Source organism: Salvelinus namaycush, chromosome 32 (assembly GCF_016432855.1).
Source record: "Salvelinus namaycush isolate Seneca chromosome 32, SaNama_1.0, whole genome shotgun sequence".
Lineage (NCBI taxonomy): Eukaryota > Metazoa > Chordata > Actinopteri > Salmoniformes > Salmonidae > Salvelinus > Salvelinus namaycush.
The window spans coordinates 26,553,798-26,579,803 of NC_052338.1; the positions used below are offsets into that span (position 1 = coordinate 26,553,798).

Here is a 26,006-nt window from a genome sequence, read left to right on the forward strand (position 1 = left end):
GAAATCTTTCAAATACTTTGAATGTTTACTCTAACCTGCCTGGAGTGCCATATGGGTGGGGTTTGTAGTTTTGGGACTGTTCTATTGGTTCCATTGTGCCAGGCAAGCTCAATTAAGCTTAGCTAAAGTATTTGAAATGATTCCGAATAGTATTCGAATCCTGGTCTGCCAATACCTGGCCCGTCTGTGTACTGCATTTGTCTGAGTGTGTTTACAACATCATACCGGGGAAGACCTACAGAGTGTCTGATTCTGCGTCCTGTCACACCTGCCGCTGAGTGTGTGTGTGTGTGTTCCGCGGAGGAATGGCAGTGTAAGAAACGGTGGTGTAAGCAGGCGGGAGGACTCAGGTGTTGTTGAGTATACAGGAAATCCCAGACATGAACCAGTAATCCAAACAGCCATAATCACTACTTCCTCTTTCATCTTTAGGAGGATGGCTTTCTGTTTTTACTCTCTGCCTCTTCCACCTGTTTAATTTCCCTCCCTTCCTCTCCCTTTTTCTTCTTTTACACTCTGCCTCTCCTTTTACTCTCTCTCTCCCTCGTCCCCCCTCTCTCCCTTTCTCTTTTACTCTCTCTCTCCTTCGTCCCCCCTCTCTCCCTTTCTCTTTTACTCTCTCTCTCCCTCGTCCCCCCTCTCTCCCTTTCTCTTTTTCAATCTTTCTCTCAATCTTTCTTGCTCTGTTTCTCTCTCCTGTTTGCCCTCCCCTCTAACTGTTAATTAATGGTCAAACTTGTATTTTATGATTCTACATAATGACATTCACTCTTTGAATCAATCTTTTAGCCATTATTGAGCTTTGCTTACGTGAACATTACTGTAATGGAAGATTGAGCCAATTTACCCGCTAATGCAAATTAAATATGGGAAATGGAACAGAGATAGACAAACATGAATTAATTACTATATACAGTTGAAGTTGGAAGTTTACATACAGCTTAGCCAAATACATTTAAACTCAGTTTTTCATGCTTCCTGACATTTAATCCTAGTAAAAATTCCCTGTTTTAGGTCAGTTATGATCACCACTTTATTTTAAGAATGTGAAATGTCAGAATAATAGTTGAGAGAATTAGTTATTTCAGCTTTTATTTCTTTCATCACATTCCCAGTGGGACAGAAGTTTACATGCACTCAGTATTTGGTAGCATTGCCTTTAAATTGTTTAACTTAACTGCCTCATTCTTCCTGACAGAGCTGGTTTAACTGAGTCAAGTTTGTAGGCCTCCTTGCTTGCACACACTTTATCAGTTCTGCCCACAAATTTTTGTGAAATACCTTGACTTTGTTGTCCTTAAGCCATTTTGGCACAACTTTGGAAGTATGCTTGGAGGAAAACGGGGGATGCTTGCAAGCCGAAGAACACCATCCCAACCGTGAAGCACGGGGGGGGGGGGGGCAGCATCATGTTGTGGGGGTGCTTTGCTGCAGGAGGGACTGGTGCACTTCACAAATTAGATGGGATCATGAGATAGGAAAATTATGTGGATATATTGAAGCAACATCTCAAGACATCAGTCAGGAAGTTAAAGCTTGGTCGCAAATGTGTCTTCCAAATGGACAATGACCCCAAGCATACTTCCAAAGTTGTGGCAAAATGGCTTAAGGACAATGAAGTCAAGGTATTGGAGTGGACATCACAAAGCCCTGACCTCAATCCTATAGAAAATTTGTGGGCAGAACTGAAAAAGCGTGTGCGAGCAAGGAGGCCTACAAACCTGACTCAGTTACACCAGCTCTTTCAGGAGGAATGGGCCAAAATTCACCCAACTTATTGTGGGAAGCTTGTGGAATGCTACCCAAAATATTTGACCCAAGTTAAACAATTTAAAGGCAATGCTACCAAATACTAATTGAGTGTATGTAAACTTCTGACCCACTGGGAATGTGATGAAATAAATAAAAGCTGAAATAAATAATTCTCTCTTCTATTATTCTGACATTTTACGTTCTTAAAATAAAGTGGTGATCCTAACTGACCTAAAACATGGAATTTTTACTTGGATTAAGTGTCAGGAATTGTGAAAAACTGAGTTTAAATGTATTTGGCTAAGGTGTATGTAAACTTCTGACTTCAACTGTATATTTTGATTTGTTTAACACTTTTTTGGTTACTACATGATTGTGTTATTTTATAGTTTTAATGTCTTCACTATTATTCTATTCTGGTAAAAATAAAGAAAAACCCTTGAATGAGTAGGTGTGTCCAAACTTTTGACTCGTACTATATATAGCACCATATTTGGCAACACTGACAGTGACTAAGGAGAATGATTTTGTCTGTTTTCACTCCCATTCTCTTTTCTTTGTCCTTCTCTAACTCTTTGTCCATTGTCACAGATTATCATTTTGTAAACAGATGGTGAGCTTCTTTAACTGACCTTGCTGTGACCCTATGCTGATCTGTGGTGTTAAGTTGGTTTCCTCATAATGACCCATGACTGACCCTCTCCCTCTGTCTCCCCCTAGATGAGGTTGTAATGATCATGGTGTTTTCTCTGTCTCTGTCTCCCCCTACAGGAGGTTGCAATGATCGTGTTGTTCTCTGTCTCCGCCTACAGGAGTTTGTGATGATCGTGGTGTTTGGTCTGGAATACGTTGTGAGGGTTTGGGCATCTGGCTGCTGCTGTCGCTACAGAGGATGGCAGGGGAGACTACGCTTCGCCAGGAAACCCTTCTGTGTCATAGGCAAGACGCTGTCTCTCTCTGTCTCTCTCTCCCTGTCTGTGTGTGTGTGTCTATTCACCGACAAGATAATGTGTAAGTATACAGTCGTGGCCAAAAGTTTTGAGAATGACACAAATATACATTTTCACAAAGTTTGCTGCTTCAGTGTCTTTAGATATTTTTGTCAGATGTTACAATGGAATACGGAATTATAATTACAAGCATTTCATAAGTGTCAAAGGCTTTTATTGACAATTACATGAAGTTGATGCAAAGAGTCAATATTTGCAGTGTTGACCCTTTTTCAAAACCTCTGCAATCCGCCCTGGCATGCTGTCAATTAATTTCTGGGCCACATCCTGACTGATGGCAGCCTATTCTTGCATAATCAATGCTTGGAGTTTGTCAGAATTTGTGGGTTGTTGTTTGTCCACCCGCCTCTTGAGGATTGACCACAGGTTCTCAATGGGATTAAGGTCTGGGGAGTTTCCTGGCCATGGACCCAAAATATCGATGTTTTGTTCCCCGAGCCACTTAGTTATCACTTTTGCCTTATGGCAAGGTGCTTCATCATGCTGGAAAAGGCATTGTTCATCACCAAACTGTTCCTGGATGGTTGGGAGTAGTTGCTCTTGGAGGATGTGTTGGTACCATTCTTTATTCATGGCTGTGTTCTTAGGCAAAATTGTGAGTGAGTCCACTCCCTTGGCTGAGAAGCAACCCCACACATGAATGGCCTCAGGATGCTTTACTGTTGGCATGACACAGGACTGATGGTAGCGCTCCCCTTGTCTTCTCTGGACAAGCTTTTTTCCGGATGCCCCAACCAATCAGAAAATGGATTCATCAGAGAAAATGACTTCACCCCAGTCCTCAGCAGTCCAATCCCTGTACCTTTTGCAGAATATCAGTCTGTCCCTGATGTTTTTGCTGGAGAGAAGTGGCTTCTTTGCTGCCCTTCTTGACACCAGGCCATCCTCCAAGTCTTTGCCTCACTGTGCGTGCAGATGCACTCACACCTGCCTGCTGTCATTCCTGAGCAAGCTCTGTACTGGTGGTGCCCTGATTTTGCAGCTGAATCAACTTTAGGAGACGGTCCTGGCGCTTGCTGGACTTTCTTGGGCACCCTGAAGCCTTCTTCACAACAATTGAACCGCTCTCCTTGAAGTTCTTGATGATCCGATAAATGGTTGATTTACAGTGGGGAGAACAAGTATTTGATACACTGCCGATTTTGCAGGTTTTCCTACTTACAAAGCATGTAGAGGTCTGTAATTTTTATCATAGGTACACTTCAACTGTGAGAGACGGATCATAACAAAAAAATCTAGAAAATCCCATTGTATGATTTTTAAGTAATTAATTTGCATTTTATTGCATGACATAAGTATTTGATCACCTACCAACCAGTAAGAATTCTGGCTCTCACAGACCTGTTCTCCACTCATTACCTGTATTAACTGCACCTGTTTGAACTCGTTACCTGTTTAAAAGACACCTGTCCACACACTCAATCAAACAGACTCCAACCTCTCCACAATGGCCAAGACCAGAGAGCTGTGCAAGGACATCAGGGATAAAATTGTAGACCTGCACAAGGCTGGGATGGGCTACAGGACAATAGGCAAGCAGCTTGGTGAGAAGGCAACAACTGTTGGCACAATTATTAGAAAATGGAAGAAGTTCAAGATGACGGTCAATCACCCTCGGTCTGGGGCTCCATGCAAGATCTCACCTCGTGGGGCATCAATGATCATGAGGAAGGTGAGGGATCAGCCCAGAACTACACAGCAGGACCTGGTCAATGACCTGAAGAGAGCTGGGACCACAGTCTCAAAGAAAACCATTAGTAACACACTACGCCATCATGGATTAAAATCCTGCAGCGCACGCAAGGTCCCCCTGCTCAAGCCAGCGCATGTCCAGGCCCGTCTGAAGTTTGCCAATGACCATCTGGATGATCCAGAGGAGGAATGGGAGAAGGTCATGTGGTCTGATGAGACAAAAATAGAGCTTTTTGGTCTAAACTCCACTCGCCGTGTTTGGAGGAAGAAGAAGGATGAGTACAACCCCAAGAACACCATCCCAACCGTGAAGCATGGAGGTGGAAACATCATTCTTTGGGGATGCTTTTCTGCAAAGGGGACAGGACGACTGCACCGTATTGAGGGGAGGATGGATGGGGCCATGTATCGCGAGATCTTGGCCAACAACCTCCTTCCCTCAGTAAGAGCATTGAAGATGGGTCGTGGCTGGGTCTTCCAGCATGACAACGACCCGAAACACACAGCCAGGGCAACTAAGGAGTGGCTCCGTAAGAAGCATCTCAAGGTCCTGGAGTGGCCTAGCCAGTCTCCAGACCTGAACCCAATAGAAAATCTCTGGAGGGTGCTGAAAGTCAGTATTGCCCAGCGACAGCCCCAAAACCTGAAGGATCTGGAGAAGGTCTGTATGGAGGAGTGGGCCAAAATCCCTGCTGCAGTGTGTGCAAACCTGGTCAAGAACTACAGGAAACGTATGATCTCTGTAATTGCAAACAAAGGTTTCTGTACCAAATATTAAGTTCTGCTTTTCTGATGTATCAAATACTTATGTCATGCAATAAAATGCAAATGAATTACTTAAAAATCATACAATGTGATTTTCTGGATTTTTGTTTTAGATTCCGTCTCTCACAGTTGAAGTGTACCTATGATAAAAAATTACAGACCTCTACATGCTTTGTAAGTAGGAAAACCTGCAAAATCGGCAGTGTATCAAATACTTGTTCTCCCCACTGTAGGTGCAATCTTACTGGCAGCAATATCCTTGCCTGTGAAGCCCTTTTTGTGCAAAGCAATGATGACGGCATGTGTTTCCTTGCAGATAACCATGATTCGAAGCACCACCCTCCTTTTGAAGCTTCCAGTCTGTTATTTGAACTCAATCAGCATGACAGAGTGATCTCCAGCCCTGTCCTCGTCAACACTCACACCTGTGTTTAATGAGAGAATCACTGACATGATGTCAGCTGGTCCTTTTGTGGCAGGGCTGAAATGCAGTGGAAATGTTTTTTGGGAATTCAGTTCATTTGCATGGCAAAGAGGGACTTTGCAATTAATTGCAATTCATCTGATCACTCTTCATAACATTCTGGAGTATATGCAAATTGCCATCATACAAACTGAGGCAGCAGACTTTGTGAAAATATTTTTAATATTTGTCATTCTCAAAACTTTTGGCCACGACTGTACTTACGATACATGTACGGAGTAGCATTTACATACATACATACATGGTTTCCAAAGAGCAGTAGCAAATGCATAGTTAATGATCTATTGATATGTGTCTGAGCTTCCTGGGACTGAGTGTGTGTACTGGATGTGCATTGTGCAGCTCTCTTTCTCTTAGCCCATCTCTCCTCTTTCTCCTCATTTCTTCTCCTTTCACCTCCTCTCTTTCTTCCCCCTCTTTCTCCATAGACTTCATAGTGTTTGTGGCGTCGTTGGCGGTGATCGCAGCGGGTACCCAGGGGAACATCTTTGCCACCTCTGCCCTGCGCAGCATGCGGTTCCTCCAGATCCTCCGGATGGTACGCATGGACAGACGAGGAGGCACCTGGAAACTACTGGGCTCTGTGGTCTACGCCCACAGCAAGGTGGACACACACACACGCACACACACAGTGGATGATGAAACGACTAGTATTAGTGATATGTGGTCAAAGCAAAATGAAGGTGGGTGTCATGCCAACCACAACACACCCACAGATACTGTACACATACTGAAAGGTTAGGGTCACGGACCTCAGAAACTATATCTACCTTAGACTGGTAGTTAGGATGACCACTCTGAAAAGTTACAGCCAAATACACAAACACTCAGGGATGTCAGGTGATGGTGATGATTATAGTGTTGTCAGGTGATGATTATAGTGTTGTCAGGTGATGGTTATAGTGTTGTCAGGTGATGGTGGTGGTGATTTATAGTGTTGTCAGGTGATGGTGGTTATGATTATAGTGTTGTCAGGTGGTGGTGGTTATGATTATAGTGTTGTCAAGTGATGGTGGTGGTGATTATAGTGTTGTCAAGTGATGGTGATTATAGTGTTGTCAGGTGATGGTGATTATAGTGTTGTCAGGTGATGGTGGTTATGATTATAGTGTTGTCAGGTGGTGGTGGTTATGATTATAGTGTTGTCAAGTGGTGGTGGTGGTTATGATTATAGTGTTGTCAAGTGATGGTGATTATAGTGTTGTCAAGTGATGGTGACTATAGTGTTGTCAGGTGATGGTGATTATAGTGTTGTCAGGTGATGGTGATTATAGTGTTGTCAGGTGATGGTGATTATAGTGTTGTCAGGTGGTGGTGATTATAGTGTTGTCAGGTGGTGGTGATTATAGTGTTGTCAGGTGGTGGTGATTATAGTGTTGTCAGGTGGTGGTGATTATAGTGTTGTCAGGTGGTGGTGATTATAGTGTTGTCAGGTGATGATGGTGATGATTATAGTGTTGTCAGGTGGTGGTGGTTATGATTATAGTGTTGTCAGGTGGTGGTGATTATGATTAGTGTTGTCAGGTGGTGGTGGTTATGATTATAGTGTTGTCAAGTGATGGTGGTTATGATTATAGTGTTGTCAGGTGGTGGTGGTTATGATTATAGTGTTGTCAAGTGATGGTGGTGGTGATTATAGTGTTGTCAAGTGATGGTGATTATAGTGTTGTCAGGTGATGGTGTTTATAGTGTTGTCAGGTGATGGTGATTATAGTGTTGTCAGGTGGTGGTGATTATAGTGTTGTCAGGTGGTGGTGATTATAGTGTTGTCAGGTGGTGGTGATTATACTGTTGTCAGGTGGTGGTGGTTATGATTATAGTGTTGTCAGGTGGTGGTGGTTATGATTATAGTGTTGTCAGGTGGTGGTGGTTATGATTATAGTGTTGTCAAGTGATGGTGGTGGTGATTATAGTGTTGTCAGGTGATGGTGGTGGTGATTATAGTGTTGTCAGGTGATGGTGGTTATGATTATAGTGTTGTCAGGTGGTGGTGGTTATGATTATAGTGTTGTCAAGTGATGGTGGTGGTGATTATAGTGTTGTCAAGTGATGGTGGTGGTGATTATAGTGTTGTCAAGTGATGGTGATTATAGTGTTGTCAGGTGGTGGTGATTATAGTGTTGTCAGGTGGTGGTGATTATAGTGTTGTCAGGTGGTGGTGATTATAGTGTTGTCAGGTGGTGGTGATTATAGTGTTGTCAGGTGGTGGTGATTATAGTGTTGTCAGGTGATGATGGTGATGATTATAGTGTTGTCAGGTGGTGGTGGTTATGATTATAATGTTGTCAGGTGGTGGTGATTATGATTAGTGTTGTCAGGTGATGGTGGTTATGATTATAGTGTTGTCAAGTGATGGTGGTTATGATTATAGTGTTGTCAGGTGGTGGTGGTTATGATTATAGTGTTGTCAGGTGATGGTGGTGGTGGTGGTGATTATAGTGTTGTCAGGTGATGGTGGTGATTATAGTGTTGTCAGGTGATGGTGGTGGTGATTGAGTGTTGTCAGGTGATGGTGGTGGTGATTGAGTGTTGTCAGGTGATGGTGGTTATAGTGTTGTCAGGTGATGGTGGTTATAGTGTTGTCAGGTGATGGTGGTTATAGTGTTGTCAGGTGATGGTGATTATAGTGTTGTCAGGTGATGGTGATTATAGTGTTGTCAGGTGATGGTGATTATAGTGTTGTCAGGTGGTGGTGGTTATGATTATAGTGTTGTCAAGTGATGGTGGTGGTGATTATAGTGTTGTCAGGTGATGGTGGTGGTGATTATAGTGTTGTCAGGTGATGGTGGTGGTGATTATAGTGTTGTCAGGTGATGGTGGTTATGATTATAGTGTTGTCAGGTGGTGGTGGTTATGATTATAGTGTTGTCAAGTGATGGTGATTATAGTGTTGTCAAGTGATGGTGATTATAGTGTTGTCAGGTGATGGTGATTTATAGTGTTGTCAGGTGGTGGTGATTATAGTGTTGTCAGGTGATGGTGGTTATGATTATAGTGTTGTCAGGTGGTGGTGGTTATGATTATAGTGTTGTCAAGTGATGGTGGTGGTGATTATAGTGTTGTCAAGTGATGGTGATTATAGTGTTGTCAGGTGATGGTGATTATAGTGTTGTCAGGTGGTGGTGATTATAGTGTTGTCAGGTGGTGGTGATTATAGTGTTGTCAGGTGGTGGTGGTGATTATAGTGTTGTCAGGTGATGGTGGTGGTGGTGATTATAGTGTTGTCAGGTGATGGTGGTGGTGGTGATTATAGTGTTGTCAGGTGATGGTGGTGGTGATTATAGTGTTGTCAGGTGATGGTGGTTATGATTATAGTGTTGTCAAGTGATGGTGGTTATGATTATAGTGTTGTCAAGTGATGGTGGTTATGATTATAGTGTTGTCAAGTGATGGTGGTTATGATTATAGTGTTGTCAAGTGATGGTGGTTATGATTATAGTGTTGTCAGGTGATGGTGGTGATTATAGTGTTGTCAGGTGATGGTGGTGGTGGTGATTATAGTGTTGTCAGGTGATGGTGGTGGTGGTGATTATAGTGTTGTCAAGTGATGGTGGTGGTGATTATAGTGTTGTCAAGTGATGGTGGTTATGATTATAGTGTTGTCAAGTGATGGTGGTGGTGATTATAGTGTTGTCAAGTGATGGTGGTTATGATTATAGTGTTGTCAGGTGATGGTGGTGGTGGTGATTATAGTGTTGTCAGGTGGTGGTGGTGATTATAGTGTTGTCAGGTGATGGTGGTGGTGGTGATTATAGTGTTGTCAGGTGATGGTGGTGGTGGTGATTATAGTGTTGTCAGGTGATGGTGGTGGTGATTGAGTGTTGTCAGGTGATGGTGGTGATGATTGAGTGTTGTCAGGTGATGGTGGTGATGATTATAGTGTTGTCAGGTGGTAGTGGTGATTATGGTGTTGTCAGGTGATGGTGGTGGTTTATAGTGTTGTCAGGTGATGGTGGTGGCGATTTATAGTGTTGTCAGGTGATGGTGGTTATGATGATAGTGTTGTCAGGTGATGGTGATTATAGTGTTGTCAGGTGGTGGTATTGTAGTGATTATAGTGTTGTCAGGTGATGGTGATGGTGATTATAGTGTTGTCAGGTGATGGTGATTATAGTGTTGTCAGGTGATGGTGATTATAGTGTTGTCAGGTGATGGTGATTATAGTGTTGTCAGGTGATGGTGATTATAGTGTTGTCAGGTAATGGTGATTATAGTGTTGTCAGGTGACGGTGGTGATGATTTATAGTGTTGTCAGGTGGTAGTGGTGGTTTATAGTGTTGTCAGGTGATGGTGATTATAGTGTTGTCAGGTGATGGTGATTATAGTGTTGTCAGGTGATGGTGGTGGTGGTGGTGGTGGTGATGATTATAGTGTTGTCATGTGATGGTGGTGGTGGTGATGATTATAGTGTTGTCAGGTGATGGTGGTGGTGGTGTTGGTGATGATTATAGTGTTGTCAAGTGGTGGTGGTGATTATAGTGTTGTCAGGTGGTGGTGATTATAGTGTTGTCAGGTGGTGGTGATTATAGTGTTGCCAGGTGATGGTGGGGATGATTATAGTGTTGTCAGGTGGTGGTGATTATAGTGTTGTCAGGTGGTGGTGATTATAGTGTTGTCAGGTGGTGGTGATTATAGTGTTGTCAGGTGATGATGGTGATGATTATAGTGTTGTCAGGTGGTGGTGGTTATGATTATAGTGTTGTCAGGTGGTGGTGATTATGATTAGTGTTGTCAGGTGATGGTGGTTATGATTATAGTGTTGTCAAGTGATGGTGGTTATGATTATAGTGTTGTCAGGTGGTGGTGGTTATGATTATAGTGTTGTCAGGTGATGGTGGTGGTGGTGGTGATTATAGTGTTGTCAGGTGATGGTGGTGATTATAGTGTTGTCAGGTGATGGTGGTGGTGATTGAGTGTTGTCAGGTGATGGTGGTTATAGTGTTGTCAGGTGATGGTGGTTATAGTGTTGTCAGGTGATGGTGGTTATAGTGTTGTCAGGTGATGGTGATTATAGTGTTGTCAGGTGATGGTGATTATAGTGTTGTCAGGTGGTGGTGGTTATGATTATAGTGTTGTCAGGTGGTGGTGGTTATGATTATAGTGTTGTCAGGTGGTGGTGGTTATGATTATAGTGTTGTCAAGTGATGGTGGTGGTGATTATAGTGTTGTCAGGTGATGGTGGTGGTGATTATAGTGTTGTCAGGTGATGGTGGTGGTGATTATAGTGTTGTCAGGTGATGGTGGTTATGATTATAGTGTTGTCAGGTGGTGGTGGTTATGATTATAGTGTTGTCAAGTGATGGTGATTATAGTGTTGTCAAGTGATGGTGATTATAGTGTTGTCAGGTGATGGTGATTTATAGTGTTGTCAGGTGGTGGTGATTATAGTGTTGTCAGGTGATGGTGGTTATGATTATAGTGTTGTCAGGTGGTGGTGGTTATGATTATAGTGTTGTCAAGTGATGGTGGTGGTGATTATAGTGTTGTCAAGTGATGGTGATTATAGTGTTGTCAGGTGATGGTGATTATAGTGTTGTCAGGTGGTGGTGATTATAGTGTTGTCAGGTGGTGGTGATTATAGTGTTGTCAGGTGGTGGTGATTATAGTGTTGTCAGGTGGTGGTGATTATAGTGTTGTCAGGTGATGGTGGTTATGATTATAGTGTTGTCAAGTGATGGTGGTTATGATTATAGTGTTGTCAAGTGATGGTGGTTATGATTATAGTGTTGTCAAGTGATGGTGGTTATGATTATAGTGTTGTCAAGTGATGGTGGTTATGATTATAGTGTTGTCAGGTGATGGTGGTGATTATAGTGTTGTCAGGTGATGGTGGTGGTGGTGATTATAGTGTTGTCAGGTGATGGTGGTGGTGGTGATTATAGTGTTGTCAAGTGATGGTGGTGGTGATTATAGTGTTGTCAAGTGATGGTGGTTATGATTATAGTGTTGTCAAGTGATGGTGGTGGTGATTATAGTGTTGTCAAGTGATGGTGGTTATGATTATAGTGTTGTCAGGTGATGGTGGTGGTGGTGATTATAGTGTTGTCAGGTGGTGGTGGTGATTATAGTGTTGTCAGGTGATGGTGGTGGTGGTGATTATAGTGTTGTCAGGTGATGGTGGTGGTGGTGATTATAGTGTTGTCAGGTGATGGTGGTGGTGATTGAGTGTTGTCAGGTGATGGTGGTGATGATTGAGTGTTGTCAGGTGATGGTGGTGATGATTATAGTGTTGTCAGGTGGTAGTGGTGATTATGGTGTTGTCAGGTGATGGTGGTGGTTTATAGTGTTGTCAGGTGATGGTGGTGGCGATTTATAGTGTTGTCAGGTGATGGTGGTTATGATGATAGTGTTGTCAGGTGATGGTGATTATAGTGTTGTCAGGTGGTGGTATTGTAGTGATTATAGTGTTGTCAGGTGATGGTGATTATAGTGTTGTCAGGTGATGGTGATTATAGTGTTGTCAGGTGATGGTGATTATAGTGTTGTCAGGTGATGGTGATTATAGTGTTGTCAGGTGATGGTGATTATAGTGTTGTCAGGTGATGGTGATTATAGTGTTGTCAGGTGATGGTGATTATAGTGTTGTCAGGTGATGGTGATGGTGATTATAGTGTTGTCAGGTGATGGTGGTGGTGGTGATTATAGTGATGGTGGTGGTGGTGATTATAGTGATGGTGGTGGTGGTGATTATAGTGTTGTCAGGTGATGGTGGTGATGATTATAGTGTTGTCAGGTGATGGTGGTTATACTGTTGTCAGGTGATGGTGGTTATACTGTTGTCAGGTGATGGTGATTATACTGTTGTCAGGTGGTGGTGATTATAGTGTTGTCAGGTGGTGGTGATTATAGTGTTGTCAGGTGGTGGTGATTATAGTGTTGTCAGGTGATGGTGGTGGTGATTATAGTGTTGTCAGGTGATGATTATAGTGTTGTCAGGTGATGATTGTGTTGACTGGTGGTGGTGATTGGCAGGTGTCTTCACTAACATTTTCAACATGTCCCTGATTGAGTCTGTAATACCAAAATGCTTCAAGCAGACCACCATAGTCCCTGTGCCCAAGAACACAAAGGTAACCTGCCTAAATGACTACAGACCCGTAGCACTCACGTCTGTAGCCATGAAGTGCTTTGAAAGGCTGGTAATGGCTCACATCAACACCATTATCCCAGAAACCCTAGACCCACTCAAATTTGCATACCGCCCAAACAGATCCACAGATGATGCAATCTCTATTGCAATCCACACTGCCCTTTCCCACCTGGACAAAAGGAACACTTATGTGAGAATGCTATTCATTGACTACAGCTCAGCATTCAACACCATAGTACCCTCAAAGCTCATCACTAAACTAAGGAACCTGGGACTAAACACCTCCCTCTGCAACTGGATCCTGGACTTCCTGACGGGTCGCCCCCAGGTGGTAAGGGTAGGTAGCAACACATCTGCCACACTGATCCTCAACACTGGAGCTCCCCATGGGTGCGTGCTCAGTCCCCTCCTGTACTCCCTGTTCACCCACGACTGCATGGCCAGGTAGGCCTGGTAGGCCTGATCACCGACAACGACGAGACAGCCTATAGGGAGGAGGTCAGAGACCTGGCCGGGTCATGGCAGAATAACAACCTATCCCTCAACGTAACCAAGACCAAGGAGATGATTGTGGACTACAGGAAAAGGAGCACCGAGCATGTCCCCATTCTCATCGACGGGGCTGTAGTGGAGCAGGTTGAGAGCTTCAAATTCCTTGTTGTCCACATCAACAACAACCTAGAATGGTCCAAACACACCAAGACAGTTGTGAAGAGGGCACGACAAAGCCTATTCCCCCTCAGGAAACGAAAAAGATTTGGCATGGGTCCTGAGATCCTCAAAAGGTTCTACAGCTGCAACATCAAGAGCATCCTGACCGGTTGCATCACTGCCTGCCTGGCCTCTGACCGCAAGACACTTCAGAGGGTAGTGCGTACGGCCCAATACATCACTGGTGCAAAGCTGCCTGCCATCCAGGACCTCTACACCAGGCGGTGTCAGAGGAAGGCCCTAAAAATTGTCCAAGACTCCAGCCACCCCAGTCATAGACTGTTCTCTCTGCTACCGCATGTCAAGCGGTACCGGAGTGGCAAGTCTAGGACAAAAAGGCTTCTCAACAGTTTTTACCCCCAAGCTATAAGACTTCTGAACAGGTAACCAATGGTTACCCGGACTATTTACATTGTGTGCCCCCCTCCCAACCCCTCTTTTACGCTGCTGCTACTCTCTGTTTATCTTATATGCATAGTCACTTTAACCATACATCCATGTACATACTACCTCAATTGGCCTGACCAACCAGTGCTCCCGCACATTGGCTATCTGCCTTGTGTCCCACCCCCCGTCAACCCCTCCTTTTACGCTACTGCTACTCTCTGTTCATCATATATGCATAGTCACTTTAACCATACCTACATGTACATACTACCTCAATAAGCCTGATTAACGGTGTCTGTATATAGCCTTGCTACTCTTATTTTCAAATGTATTTTTACTGTTGTTTTATTTCTTTACTTACCTACACACACACACATACCTTTTTTGGTGGTGATTGTGTTGTCAGGTGATGATGATTATAGTGTTGTCAGGTGGTGGTGGTGATTGTGTTGTCAGGTGATGATGATTATAGTGTTGTCAGGTGGTGGTGGTTGTGTTGTCAGGTGGTGGTGGTGATTGTGTTGTCATTTGATTACTGTGATTATTATTATTTGACCATGCTGGTAATTTATGAACATTTGAACATCTTGGCCATGTTCTGTTATAATCTCCACCCGGCACAGCCAGAAGAGGACTGGCCACCCCCCATAGCCTGGTTCCTCTCTAGGTTTCTTCCTAGGTTTTGGCCTTTCTAGGGAGTTTTTCCTAGCCACCGTGCTTCTACACCTGCATTGCTTGCTGTTTGGGGTTTTAGGCTGGGTTTCTGTACAGCACTTTGAGATATCAGCTGATGTAAGAAGGGCTATATAAATACATTTTGATTTGTTGGCAGGTGATTGTGGTGGGGATTGTTGTGGTGGTGATTGTTGTGGTGGTGATTGTGTTGTCGGGTGATGATTGTGTTGTCGGGTGATGATTGTGTTGTCGGGTGATGATTGTGTTGTCGGGTGATGATTGTGTTGTCGGGTGATGATTGTGTTGTCGGGTGATGATTGTGTGGTGGGGTGATTGGTGGGGTGATTGTGTTGTCAGGTGGTGATTGTGTTAGGTGATTGTGGTCGTGGTGATTATTGTGTTGTCAGGTGAATGTGGTGATTATTGTGTTGTCAGGTGAATGTGGTGGTGATTGTGTTGTCAGGTGATGTTGATGGGTTTGCTCTTTAATGTTTGGCATATATTGATTGATGTTCATTTATTATGGTTTTGATGATGTTATGATAATGACTACCCACCCCTCCCCCCTCTTTCTCGGTCTCAGGAGCTCATTACAGCGTGGTACATTGGTTTCCTGGTATTGATCTTTGCCTCCTTCCTGGTTTACCTGGCAGAGAAGGACGTCAACACAGAGTTCAACACCTACGCAGACTCCCTCTGGTGGGGAACGGTCAGTACCAGGAAAGATTACATTGCATTGGATAGCAGCCGTCTTCTGGGCTCCTGACCAATTCTGCTATTGTTGGAAAAGGACCCATACGCATTTCACAGTTAGCCTACACCTGTTGTTTACGAAGCATGTGACAAATAACATTTGATTTGACACACACACCCACTGTCTTGGGTATAAATTGTAGGCCCCGTGTGGCTCAGTTGGTAGAGCATGGTGCTTGCAACGCCAGGGTTGTGGGTTCGATTCCCACGGGGGGCCAGTACAAAAAAAAAAGTATGAATGTATGTACTTGTAAGTCGCTCTGGATAAGAGCGTCTGCTAAATGACTTAAATGTAAATGTAAATGTAAATTGCCCTTTCTCCAGATCTTGGATGAGACTGACCAATAGACAATAAGGTCTCTCTAGTACCATGCTGTTTTACTAGTATAGCTCTGTATAGTATTTACCACTGGAAGACTTCTTCGCACACTCTGTGTGTGTGTGTGTGTTTCTATGCCCAGATTACTCTCACCACCATCGGCTATGGTGACAAGACACCCCGCACCTGGTTGGGCCGACTTCTAGCTGCCGGCTTCGCGCTCCTGGGTGTGTCCTTCTTCGCCCTTCCTGCTGTGAGTCTCTCTCATTGGTGTACATCACTGTCAGTTCCCCTCCCAGCCAATCGGAACTCATGCCTTTGGCCCTGCCTCTGACCCGCTCCTTCTGACCCCTCTCTCAGGGTATCCTGGGGTCAGGCTTTGCCCTGAAGGTGCAGGAGCAGCACAGACAGAAGCACTTTGAGAAGAGGAGGACTCCTGCTGCCAACCTTATACAGGTGACCACAGATGGCTCAGGTATCATCCACTCAATCAACAGACTAGGTCATAAGGGGTGACGGGTAGCATAGTGGTTAGAGCGTTGGACCAGTAACCGGAAGGTTGCGCGATCGAATCCCAGAGCTGACAAGGTAAAAATCTGTCGTTCGTCCCCTGAACAAGGCAGTTAACCCACTGTTTCTAGGCTGTCATTGTAAATAAGAGTTTGTTCTTAACTGACTTGCCTAGTTAAATAAAGTTTAAATAAAAAAATAATAATAACTGAACCCAGCAACAAATTGCTGTATGATTGGATCATTTTTCTTTAGTGGCTTAACGTGTTCCTGCATGTGCCTGCGTGTGTGTGTTCCAGGCTGCGTGGCGTCTGTACTCTACTGATGCTCAGCACTCCTACCTGACAGCCACTTGGTACTTCTATGACAGCATGCTTCCATCCTTCAGGTAGATACTCCCTTCTGCTCTCCAATAATGCCGTGGTTGTGTGGTTGTGTGTTGGTGCTGGTCGACCCATGAATTTAACCATCCCCACTGTACATGAAATTAAAAGGACAAAATGTTTGTACAGATAGATTTGACTTAGGTGTGACTTGGAGTAGCAAGCGTGTCTCACCTATCCTAAAATAATGTGGTTTTGAAAGCCAGCTGACACTGCTAACCGGTTGAACATTGAGAGAGCATTGTAGGGAGATGAGGAGAGACTGTACAGATGAATTATAGGAGCTAGGAAGAGAACCTAAATGTAACTTGCACCTACATATAATTAACATGACACACACATGAACGTACAGAAATATACAACAATTATCAATATCCCAGCAATTGAGTTGCTTTTACCAGTGGTGACCGTGGGGATTCTATCTTCCTGATCTAAAACGGTGGGGTGCACTTTCATTCATTTTCATTCTCCCTTTTTAAGTTATTACAGGTTTCTTCAGGCCTCCAAAATGTGACTACCACCATTGTTTATCTGTTTATTTCTTAAGATTGTATTCTCTTATTTAATTTAAGTATTTACATATTAATTTGACTCATTTAGTTTGTTTAAAAAGAGGGGGACTTTTATGACTTACATATACCTTTTTTTGCCTCTTAGCTCTGTGTCCAGTAACAAGCAAAGTGTGTTGATGGTGCCATCAATATTTGTCATACTTCATTTTGATAAATTACACATGAATTATCCCCGTCTTTTTTATGTTTTGACCCTTAATTTGACATCCTTTTTATGTTTTTATTTTTTTTGTCGTTTCTTGCTTTCTTTGTTTTTTTTTGTGCACATGGGGTCAGAGAACTGACACTACTGTTCAGTCACCTTCAGCGACGGCGTAGCGCCAAGAATGTCCTTCACAACTCCCACAACACCCTGCTGTCCGGGCTACGGCCCTACAGCTCCCCCTACCTGTCAGGGGACAGGTACGCACCACCACACACACACACACACAGATAAACGACAGACCGATATATAGATGCACACCGACATATACACACGCAAGAAAAGATCACCATGACACATGCACTCATTTGTATCAAACAATCTCTCACCAGAGGATACCGCAGGTTTTACTCCTTATAGCAGCGAGCTGGTTTAGAAAGAAATGCTGGCTGTTCCCTGGTCTGTGGTTCCTGTGTGGATGTACTGTTGTGTATCTTAACCACCTGTCACTAATACTGATTCCAGACCTGTGTGTAATTAACAGCACCGCCTGCTCCATCTCTGTCTGCCTCTCATTCACTTTCCTCGTCTGATTCATCTTCATGTCAACTCCATCACCCTCATCCATTCATCCCCTCTTTCTCTCCTTTTTGTCCCGCTCTCTCTCTCTCCTGTCATCCACTTCTTTTCCATGTCATCCCTCCATCAACCCTGTTCTCAGGAAGGCAGAAGTCCCTTGCAGGTTTGTTCTTGTCTTCTGAACATATGTGTGTCTGCATTCTCGCTCTGACAAATCCAGCTAGGAAGTGGTCCTCCATGGTAATGGGAAAAACAATGGGATACAACCCAGCATGACAGATGCATACAATAACATGCCATGTTTTCCAAGGTATATGTTTGGTCTTGTAGCCCCTCAATATGAACCAGATGTATGCTGCATTTGCCATACAGTTGATTGAATAGTACTGCATGTACAGAAAGACATTAATAACACATTGATGGCAGTGTGTCTCCCAATCAAGAAGACAATGGTTAGGTGTGGAGCTAATTATTTCGACCTTCTGGAACGGGGGCTGCAGTCATATTATGGATATACTCCGGTGAACTGACTCTCCTGCTGCCTACAGTACACCCCCAACTCAACACCTCCCTCCTCCATGGGTGTGTGTCAATAAATTGTCAAACCTTCAATGTGAAAGGAGACTAGGAAAGGAAGCCATTTAAGACGGTTGAGTTGCAGTAGTGGGCTTACCCCTCCACTTCACCCTCTCCTTCTCTCCTTTTCACCTCCCTCAGCCCCTCACCTTTTATGATCTCACTGCCTGCGTACCCTGCCTCTGCTCTCCTTTTTCCTCCTCCTCTTTCTCTATCTTCCAATTCTCCTTTCCTCCTCTCTCCCCTTCTAGCCCCCCCACCCCCTCTTCTTCTTCTCCCCTCTTCCTCTTCTCCCCTTCCTCTCCTCCTATTCTCCTCACCCTCCCTCTGCCTTGTGTGTCTCCTCAGTCAACTCGTTTCTAAAAAGCGGTCTCTTCTGGATTCACGCTGGCCGCAAGCAGCAGAGGTATCCACGGTGACAAGCCTGTGCATGGGGCACGCCACCCCCCCTCCCATCCGCCCTTACTCACACACTACCCCCTTCTCACTCTGCCTGAGGGTCCCAAAGCCTTCTGGCCCAGTGCAGTGGGTGTGTCTCTGTACATTTTCTCCTTCAAATAAGGAGTTGTCCCCTTAAAATATCCCACTTTCAATAAGGAGTTGTCCCCTTGAAATATCTCACTTTCAATAAGGAGTTGTCCCCTTGAAATATCTCACTTTCAATAAGGAGTTGGTCCCCTTGAAATATCCCACTTTCAATAAGGAGTTGGTCCCCTTGAAATATCCCACTTTCAATAAGGAGTTGGTCCCCTTGAAATATCCCACTTTCAATAAGGAGTTGGTCCCCTTGAAATATCCCACTTTCAATAAGGAGTTGGTCCCCTTGAAATATCCCACTTTCAATAAGGAGTTGGTCCCCTTGAAATATCCCACTTTCAATAAGGAGTTGGTCCCCTTGAAATATCCCACTTTCAATAAGGAGTTGGTCCCCTTGAAATATCCCACTTTCAATAAGGAGTTGGTCCCCTTGAAATATCCCACTTTCAATAAGGAGTTGGTCCCCTTGAAATATCCCACTTTCAATAAGGAGTTGGTCCCCTTGAAATATCCCACTTTCAATAAGGAGTTGGTCCCCTCGAAATACCCCACTTTCAATAAGGAGTTGGTCCCCTCGAAATATCCCACTTTCAATAAGGAGTTGGTCCCCTCGAAATATCCCACTTTCAATAAGGAGTTGGTCCCCTTGAAATATCCCACTTTCAATAAGGAGTTGGTCCCCTTGAAATATCCCACTTTCAATAAGGAGTTGGTCCCCTTGAAATATCCCACTTTCAATAAGGAGTTGGTCCCCTTGAAATATCCCACTTTCAATAAGGAGTTGGTCCCCTTGAAATATCCCACTTTCAATAAGGAGTTGGTCCCCTTGAAATATCCCACTTTCAATAAGGAGTTGGTCCCCTTGAAATATCCCACTTTCAATAAGGAGTTGGTCCCCTTGAAATACCCCACTTTCAATAAGGAGTTGGTCCCCTTGAAATATCCCACTTTCAATAAGGAGTTGGTCCCCTTGAAATATCCCACTTTCAATAAGGAGTTGGTCCCCTTGAAATATCCCACTTTCAATAAGGAGTTGGTCCCCTTGAAATACCCCACTTTCAATAAGGAGTTGGTCCCCTTGAAATATCCCACTTTCAATAAGGAGTTGGTCCCCTTGAAATATCCCACTTTCAATAAGGAGTTGGTCCCCTTGAAATATCCCACTTTCAATAAGGAGTTGGTCCCCTTGAAATATCCCACTTTCAATAAGGAGTTGGTCCCCTTGAAATATCCCACTTTCAATAAGGAGTTGGTCCCCTTGAAATATCCCACTTTCAATAAGGAGTTGGTTTTAGTCTCTTCATTTAGCATAGTGTGAAGACACTTGTCATTGAGGATGGTCATCAGGCTAAAAAAGGCTGAAATTTGTTTGGTTGTAAATTGCACATTTGATATTCACATTTTGGAATTGATCTTTGAGAATGGGAAACACTCTGCTCTGGTGTAGAAATCTTTGACTGAGCCTTTATTGTGTGAGAAGAATGACAGGGTGTTCTGTTTAAAGGATAGCTCTGTTGTAAACCACTTTCTTTCAGTGAACCGGATGACACAATAAACCATGCATTCTTTATTGGAAAACAAAGGAATTTGTTTCATGGTTTATGTGGATCTAATGTCAGCATTGGCCTCCTCACACACTTACAGATTTTACAGCATATTTAATATTTTGTACAGAAGTTTGTGACAAATAAAAAATAAAAGTTTTCTGAAAAGGTCAAATAGTTAGGAAGTCACGCATGCTGTTTTCTTAATACTGTTGCATGACCGTTACTTGTTAATTGTACACATTATTCATGCATGCGTTCTTTGATCACTTCTGCTCTGTAGTGAATTACGGAGAAAGGGTTCAAATGATCCTGCATGCAATGCAACCATATGCTTGTTGTACTTTTGCGACTCGTTCCCACTCAATAAAAACCCACGCAGAAACATTTCCCTCCCCTGATAGTAGTTTCCCTTTCGTCTGCTAAAATGTTTCTCTTCAAGTCCTGTGCTCAGTATACCGTGCATGTCTTTGGAGGATTCAGCTGTATTTTTAACCCTACTATATCCCTTTTTTATTTTATTTCCTTTCCAATGGAATGCAAAGGGCTAACAGTAATTCAACATCTTACTCTGTCCACCCACCCTTCTAAGTCAACCTGAGCATTTCAGCTCCGGCGTATGAAATGCCGTTTCCCCTAATGCTTTTCCAGCTATTTAAATATTAATTTAAATGTCAGGCCAGCGCACAAACAAGGATTATATCAGCGTAAACAACATGTCTCTAATTGTTCTCTGGTGCGTGACGTTTGAAATGCTTTGTGACTTTGTAACATGTAAGTGGTCACAGAGTGTACGTCACAATTTGCTCCCTATTCCCTATATATACCTATACCCAGCCAGTCAGTAAATCAGCCAGTCAGTCAATAAACCAGCCAGTCAGTCATGCCTGTGTGAAATCTCCGTCTGAATGTCTGTCTCTGTTCTCTCTGTGCTTTGTTGGTCATTGAGTATGCTGTGTGTGACTCTTTTAATGGGAGTCAGTAGCTACACACTATCTAGTGTACTGCTGTCTGTACCTGCTAACTACCTGGGTCTGCTCCTCTGTTGATTGGCTAAACTCAGTGTCTTAAACAACTGGATCGTCCACTGGACACTATGGACCTATAGTTAATGAGGAAAGTCACACAACAGAACTCTAAGGATGTCCTAAGTGGCAGATAAACACGTGGACACAAGTTCATTTCCTTCGTTGTTCCAGCAGCAGCAAAATGGGATTCCGGGACAGGATGCGGCTGAACAACTCCCGTTCATCCCAGGCAAGCCGGAACAAGGCGTCCCAGCTGCCTCCCGGGATGAGTGTCCGCCAGTCGCCCAGCACGGAGAACGTCCCAGAAGCCACCAGTCCCGGAAAGGTGCAGAAGAGCTGGAGCTTCAACGACCGCACGCGGTTCCGCACCTCCCTACGACTCAAACCCAGACCTCCTGCAGACGGTGGGAACTGGGACTTGACTCACTCACACAAACACACACTCGCTACATTTACATACACACTTAAACAGTACATACTCACATAGTGTCTCACGTATGTTCTTGTACTCACTCACTCACTCCCTCTCACGTTTAACTATATCGTTGCTGTCCTGTCTCCAGTGGAAGGAGTAGGGGAGGACAGTGTTGAAGACAAACCATATTGTGATGTTGCCATGGAGGAGGTGATCCCAGCAGTGAAGACCTTGATACGGGCTGTTAGGTGAGTCCTACAGCACCCCTACATGTACCCACAGAGTACCTACTGGTCCACATCATGATGGAACCAGGTCACCTGTCTCCTCTCTGGTCCTATTGTCGCAATAGGCCCTAGTATTATATTTGGGCCTACAGTACTTCCTGTTATGGTGGATGGAGTAAGATGAATGGTTGGCTCCTCCAGTGGACTCTGGCCATATGCAGTTTCGGCTGATGGTAAGGAAATGTCCTCTTTAGTGTGATAACTGATCCTTCCTGCCGCAGGCCAGCTGCTCGGCTCTGACCTTGTCTCAGTCAATCATTCAGGGCCTGGAGGGCAGCTGACAGAGCCGTGATCATGGAGAGTCTATTGCAGAGCTCCATGTTAGTGATACACTGTGTGTTTTAGTGATCACTCCCTGGCCGCCAAAAATAGACAAACATTACATCGTCACTATACTAGTCTGTATTGTACAGTTATTTTGTCTCGTCTTACTTTGATGGAATTGATCATAAGAATTTGTTGACCAAAGTCTTCATATAACATTGTTTTACAGGTAAGGTTGTGCATGCTGTAGTGTAGTCGTGTACATAGACCACCTTTCTATGCCCACAAGGAAACTTCCAATATTAGGAAAAACTAGCTACGATATAAGGAATGGAGAAAGAATGGTGTGAAGGAATGAGACAAATGCCTAGCTGGCAAACCTATGCACTAATTAACGGCTCCATGTGTTCAGGGGGGAAAAACACGACCCCTTGAGGTTTCTCTGTGCTTAACCATGTAAATATCCTGGAGGGATACCTTCATCCCTCTACACACACGGACGCACGCACATGCACAACTTATTCCACTGAGGGAGGCAGAAAAACACTACAATTGCCAGCAAACATCTGTCAATGAGGCAGGTATGTTGGTCTGTGGGTAGTTGGTGTGAGTGGATTGTATTGAACCACTACTGGCAGATCCCAAGGGTCAGCCATACAGACACAGCATCTTTCATGTTGCATCAGACTATGTGTGTGTGTTTCCACAGTATGCTATAAGTATGAGGGGTTATGTGAGTGTGTGTGTTTATATGAAAGGGATAGTGGATTGGGTCTGGATTCATTTGAGTGTAGGCTCTATTAGCTACCATACTGAAACGTGAATATTCTTTGTCGACACGTGTATATACATCACTGTAGAAACACTGGAACACTGGAATCTTATGTAAGACACTTAAGATTGATGTCTTTTAAGAAACAGGTAGATATTAGCATCGACTGTATTGCTGAGGTTTCACTATAGGAAGGCTACTGTAGTTAATCAGCCTGCCTACTTGCCTGTGTAAATGTGTGGTGTTTGGGATATGTAGGGATGGTGAGAGGAAGAGAGAGGAGGAGAGAGAGAGATCTGCATACTCATTGTAGTACTCAATCTAATCAAGTTGTGCTAAAGCCACTAGTAGTCAATTTCTGTATTTCTGCACAGTTGTGAACATTTTATATTTTTGAAACTGTTTTATCCAGAGTTTGTAAAGTCAACCATTTGCCTATTGTTTGATCCTCCGTGTTAAGGGTTTTAAAGAAGTGATAGTTCCATTCCTCTGCTTTTAAAGTTAGAAGCTGTTGATTGAGCTCATGTAAGCAGGAGTTCCTCTTTTGGTGTTAGACAGCAGGTAGCCTAACGGTTTGAGCATTGGCCCAGTAACTGAAATGTTGCTGTTTTGAACACCGGAAGAAGACTCTTGAGCCAACAAGGTGAAAAATCTGTCTATGTGCCCTTGAGCAAGGCACTTAAACCTCATTTGCTCCAATGGCGCTGTACTTACTATGGCTGACCCTATAAAACAACACAAACTGCACCTGTCCTACATCACAACTCACTTCACTGCTGTTGCCATGAGTCATTCACATAAAACCAAACCAAAAACGACCGAATGCTGACTTGAATATGTTTGGTCCAGATCTCAATAACTTGTTGGTACTGATTCCCTACCAGAGCCTCTGAGTCTGTAGCTAATGATTTAGTGCACCCAGTGCCAACTATGCCTCTATACCAGGTAGCTGCTGTGGGAATACTTCAGGCAGCCAATGCATTAATACGATCATACCACTCGATGAAGAGAGAGACTCAGCGCTTTGAAGAACCCCTTAGAGGATGGAAATAAAATTATATTTTTCTTTCTTTTTCTTGTTCATTCCTTTCTACTTTTCCTTACTCTTTCTTTTACCCACACCTGAGACCCACCCGGACAGAAAAAAATATGCATCTACCTGCAAAATAATAAAAAAATACATCTTGCCAAAATATTTTTGAAAAACTCCGTAGTCATCAAGAGCGCACTGTGAGGAGGAGGAGGAAGGAGGAAGGGTGCGCTGACGGCCTCTGTGGTACCAGCTGTCGACCACCACCCCTCTTTTTCTACTTTCTCTCTCTCTCTCCTGCAGAGCAGAAGAAAGAAAAGCGAGAAAGAGAGGGAAAGGGGGATAAAGAGGAAGAGTGTGTGTTTGCCATCAACACACTAGCGTTGCAGCACAGCGTAGCAGCACATAGCACTAAACTGCCATTGCACATGCTAGTTGTTCAGTCGCCAACAATGGTTAACACGTTTCCACGTTACATTGTGTTCCACATCCCTGCTGTGATGTGTGTTTGTGTGTGTCTGTTTCACCAAACCACCACCACTACATATGTAATGTGTGTGTCCCCCCCCTGACAGAACACACTGATATTAAAGAGGTCTTAGCCCGTCTGTGTGTGTGAGATAATGTTTCCTCATAAAACAGCCCCCCTCCCCTCTGTGCCCACTCCGACTCATGGAGCAATCCATCACGGCTTGGGATGACAGGTTAAGTGCGTCTGTTTTGCTACGCTAACATTTGGTGTGTCCTGTATTCTGCCGAGCCAGCACCTCAGTGTCCGGGCGGCTGACTACTCTCCTATAGTGTGACAAGCAGCCAGAACTCTCCCCAGTATATGTTCAACACTCTACAGCCCCAACACACTCTTTACTTCTCTCTCGGAAAGGCCAACGATTGGTGGAGTGTGGATGTGAATATAATTAGCTTTGTACACTGGGAGTCAGAGCATCTGTTTCTGTCCTCTAACTGTGGGGTCACCACACACAACACACACAGCTGTCTCGCTGAGAGGAGGTAGACTAGACACACACAGGGGTCCACCTCGTGTGTGTGTGTGTGAGAGAGAGAGGCTGACTAAGCAGAGGGCCAGGGTGTGCAGAAAACCGAGTGTGTCCCTCTCTCCTTACACAGTGCACCGGAACAAGGGTGTCTTATATGCACAGTGCTTTGGGAACGTATTCAGACCCCTTGACTTTTTCCAAATTGTATTAGGTTACAGCCTTATTTCTAAAATGGATTACATTTTTTTTTTAAATCCTCAGCAATCTACATATAATACCCCATAATGACAAAGTGAAAACGGGTTTTTAGACATTTTTGCAAATGTATTAAAAATAAAAAACAGAAACCTTATTTACATAAGTATTCAGACCCTTTGCTATGAGACTCAATTGAGCTCAGGTGCATCCTGTTTCCATTGATCATCCTTGAGATGTTTTTCAACTTAATTGGAGTCCCACTGTGGTAAATTCAATTGATTTGGACATGATTTGGAAAGGCACACACCTGTCGATATAAGGTCCCACAGTTGACAGTGCATGTCAGAGCAAAAACCAAGCCATTAGGTCAAAGGAATTGTCCGTAGAGCTCCGAGACAGGATTGTGTTGAGGCTCAGATCTGGGGAAGGGAACCAAAACATTTCTGAAGCATTGAAGGTCCCCAAAAACAGTGGCCTCCATCATTCTTAAATGGAAGAAGTTTGGAACCAACAAGACTCTTCCTAGATCTGGC

The 26,006-nt window shown here is 43.9% G+C and overlaps 1 protein-coding gene across 1 annotated transcript in view; it reads left to right on the forward strand.

Moving 5' to 3' along the window:
* LOC120027078 (potassium voltage-gated channel subfamily KQT member 4-like) overlaps positions 1 to 26,006 on the forward strand; it is a 92,170-nt gene that overhangs the window by 58,859 nt on the left and 7,305 nt on the right. The window contains exons 3-10 of the mRNA XM_038971918.1: positions 2,565 to 2,691; positions 6,132 to 6,307; positions 15,150 to 15,275; positions 15,781 to 15,891; positions 15,999 to 16,094; positions 16,448 to 16,536; positions 21,684 to 21,913; positions 22,073 to 22,172. Coding sequence (XP_038827846.1) covers positions 2,565 to 2,691; positions 6,132 to 6,307; positions 15,150 to 15,275; positions 15,781 to 15,891; positions 15,999 to 16,094; positions 16,448 to 16,536; positions 21,684 to 21,913; positions 22,073 to 22,172 — 1,055 coding nt within the window. The remainder of the gene's footprint in view (positions 1 to 2,564; positions 2,692 to 6,131; positions 6,308 to 15,149; positions 15,276 to 15,780; positions 15,892 to 15,998; positions 16,095 to 16,447; positions 16,537 to 21,683; positions 21,914 to 22,072; positions 22,173 to 26,006) is intronic.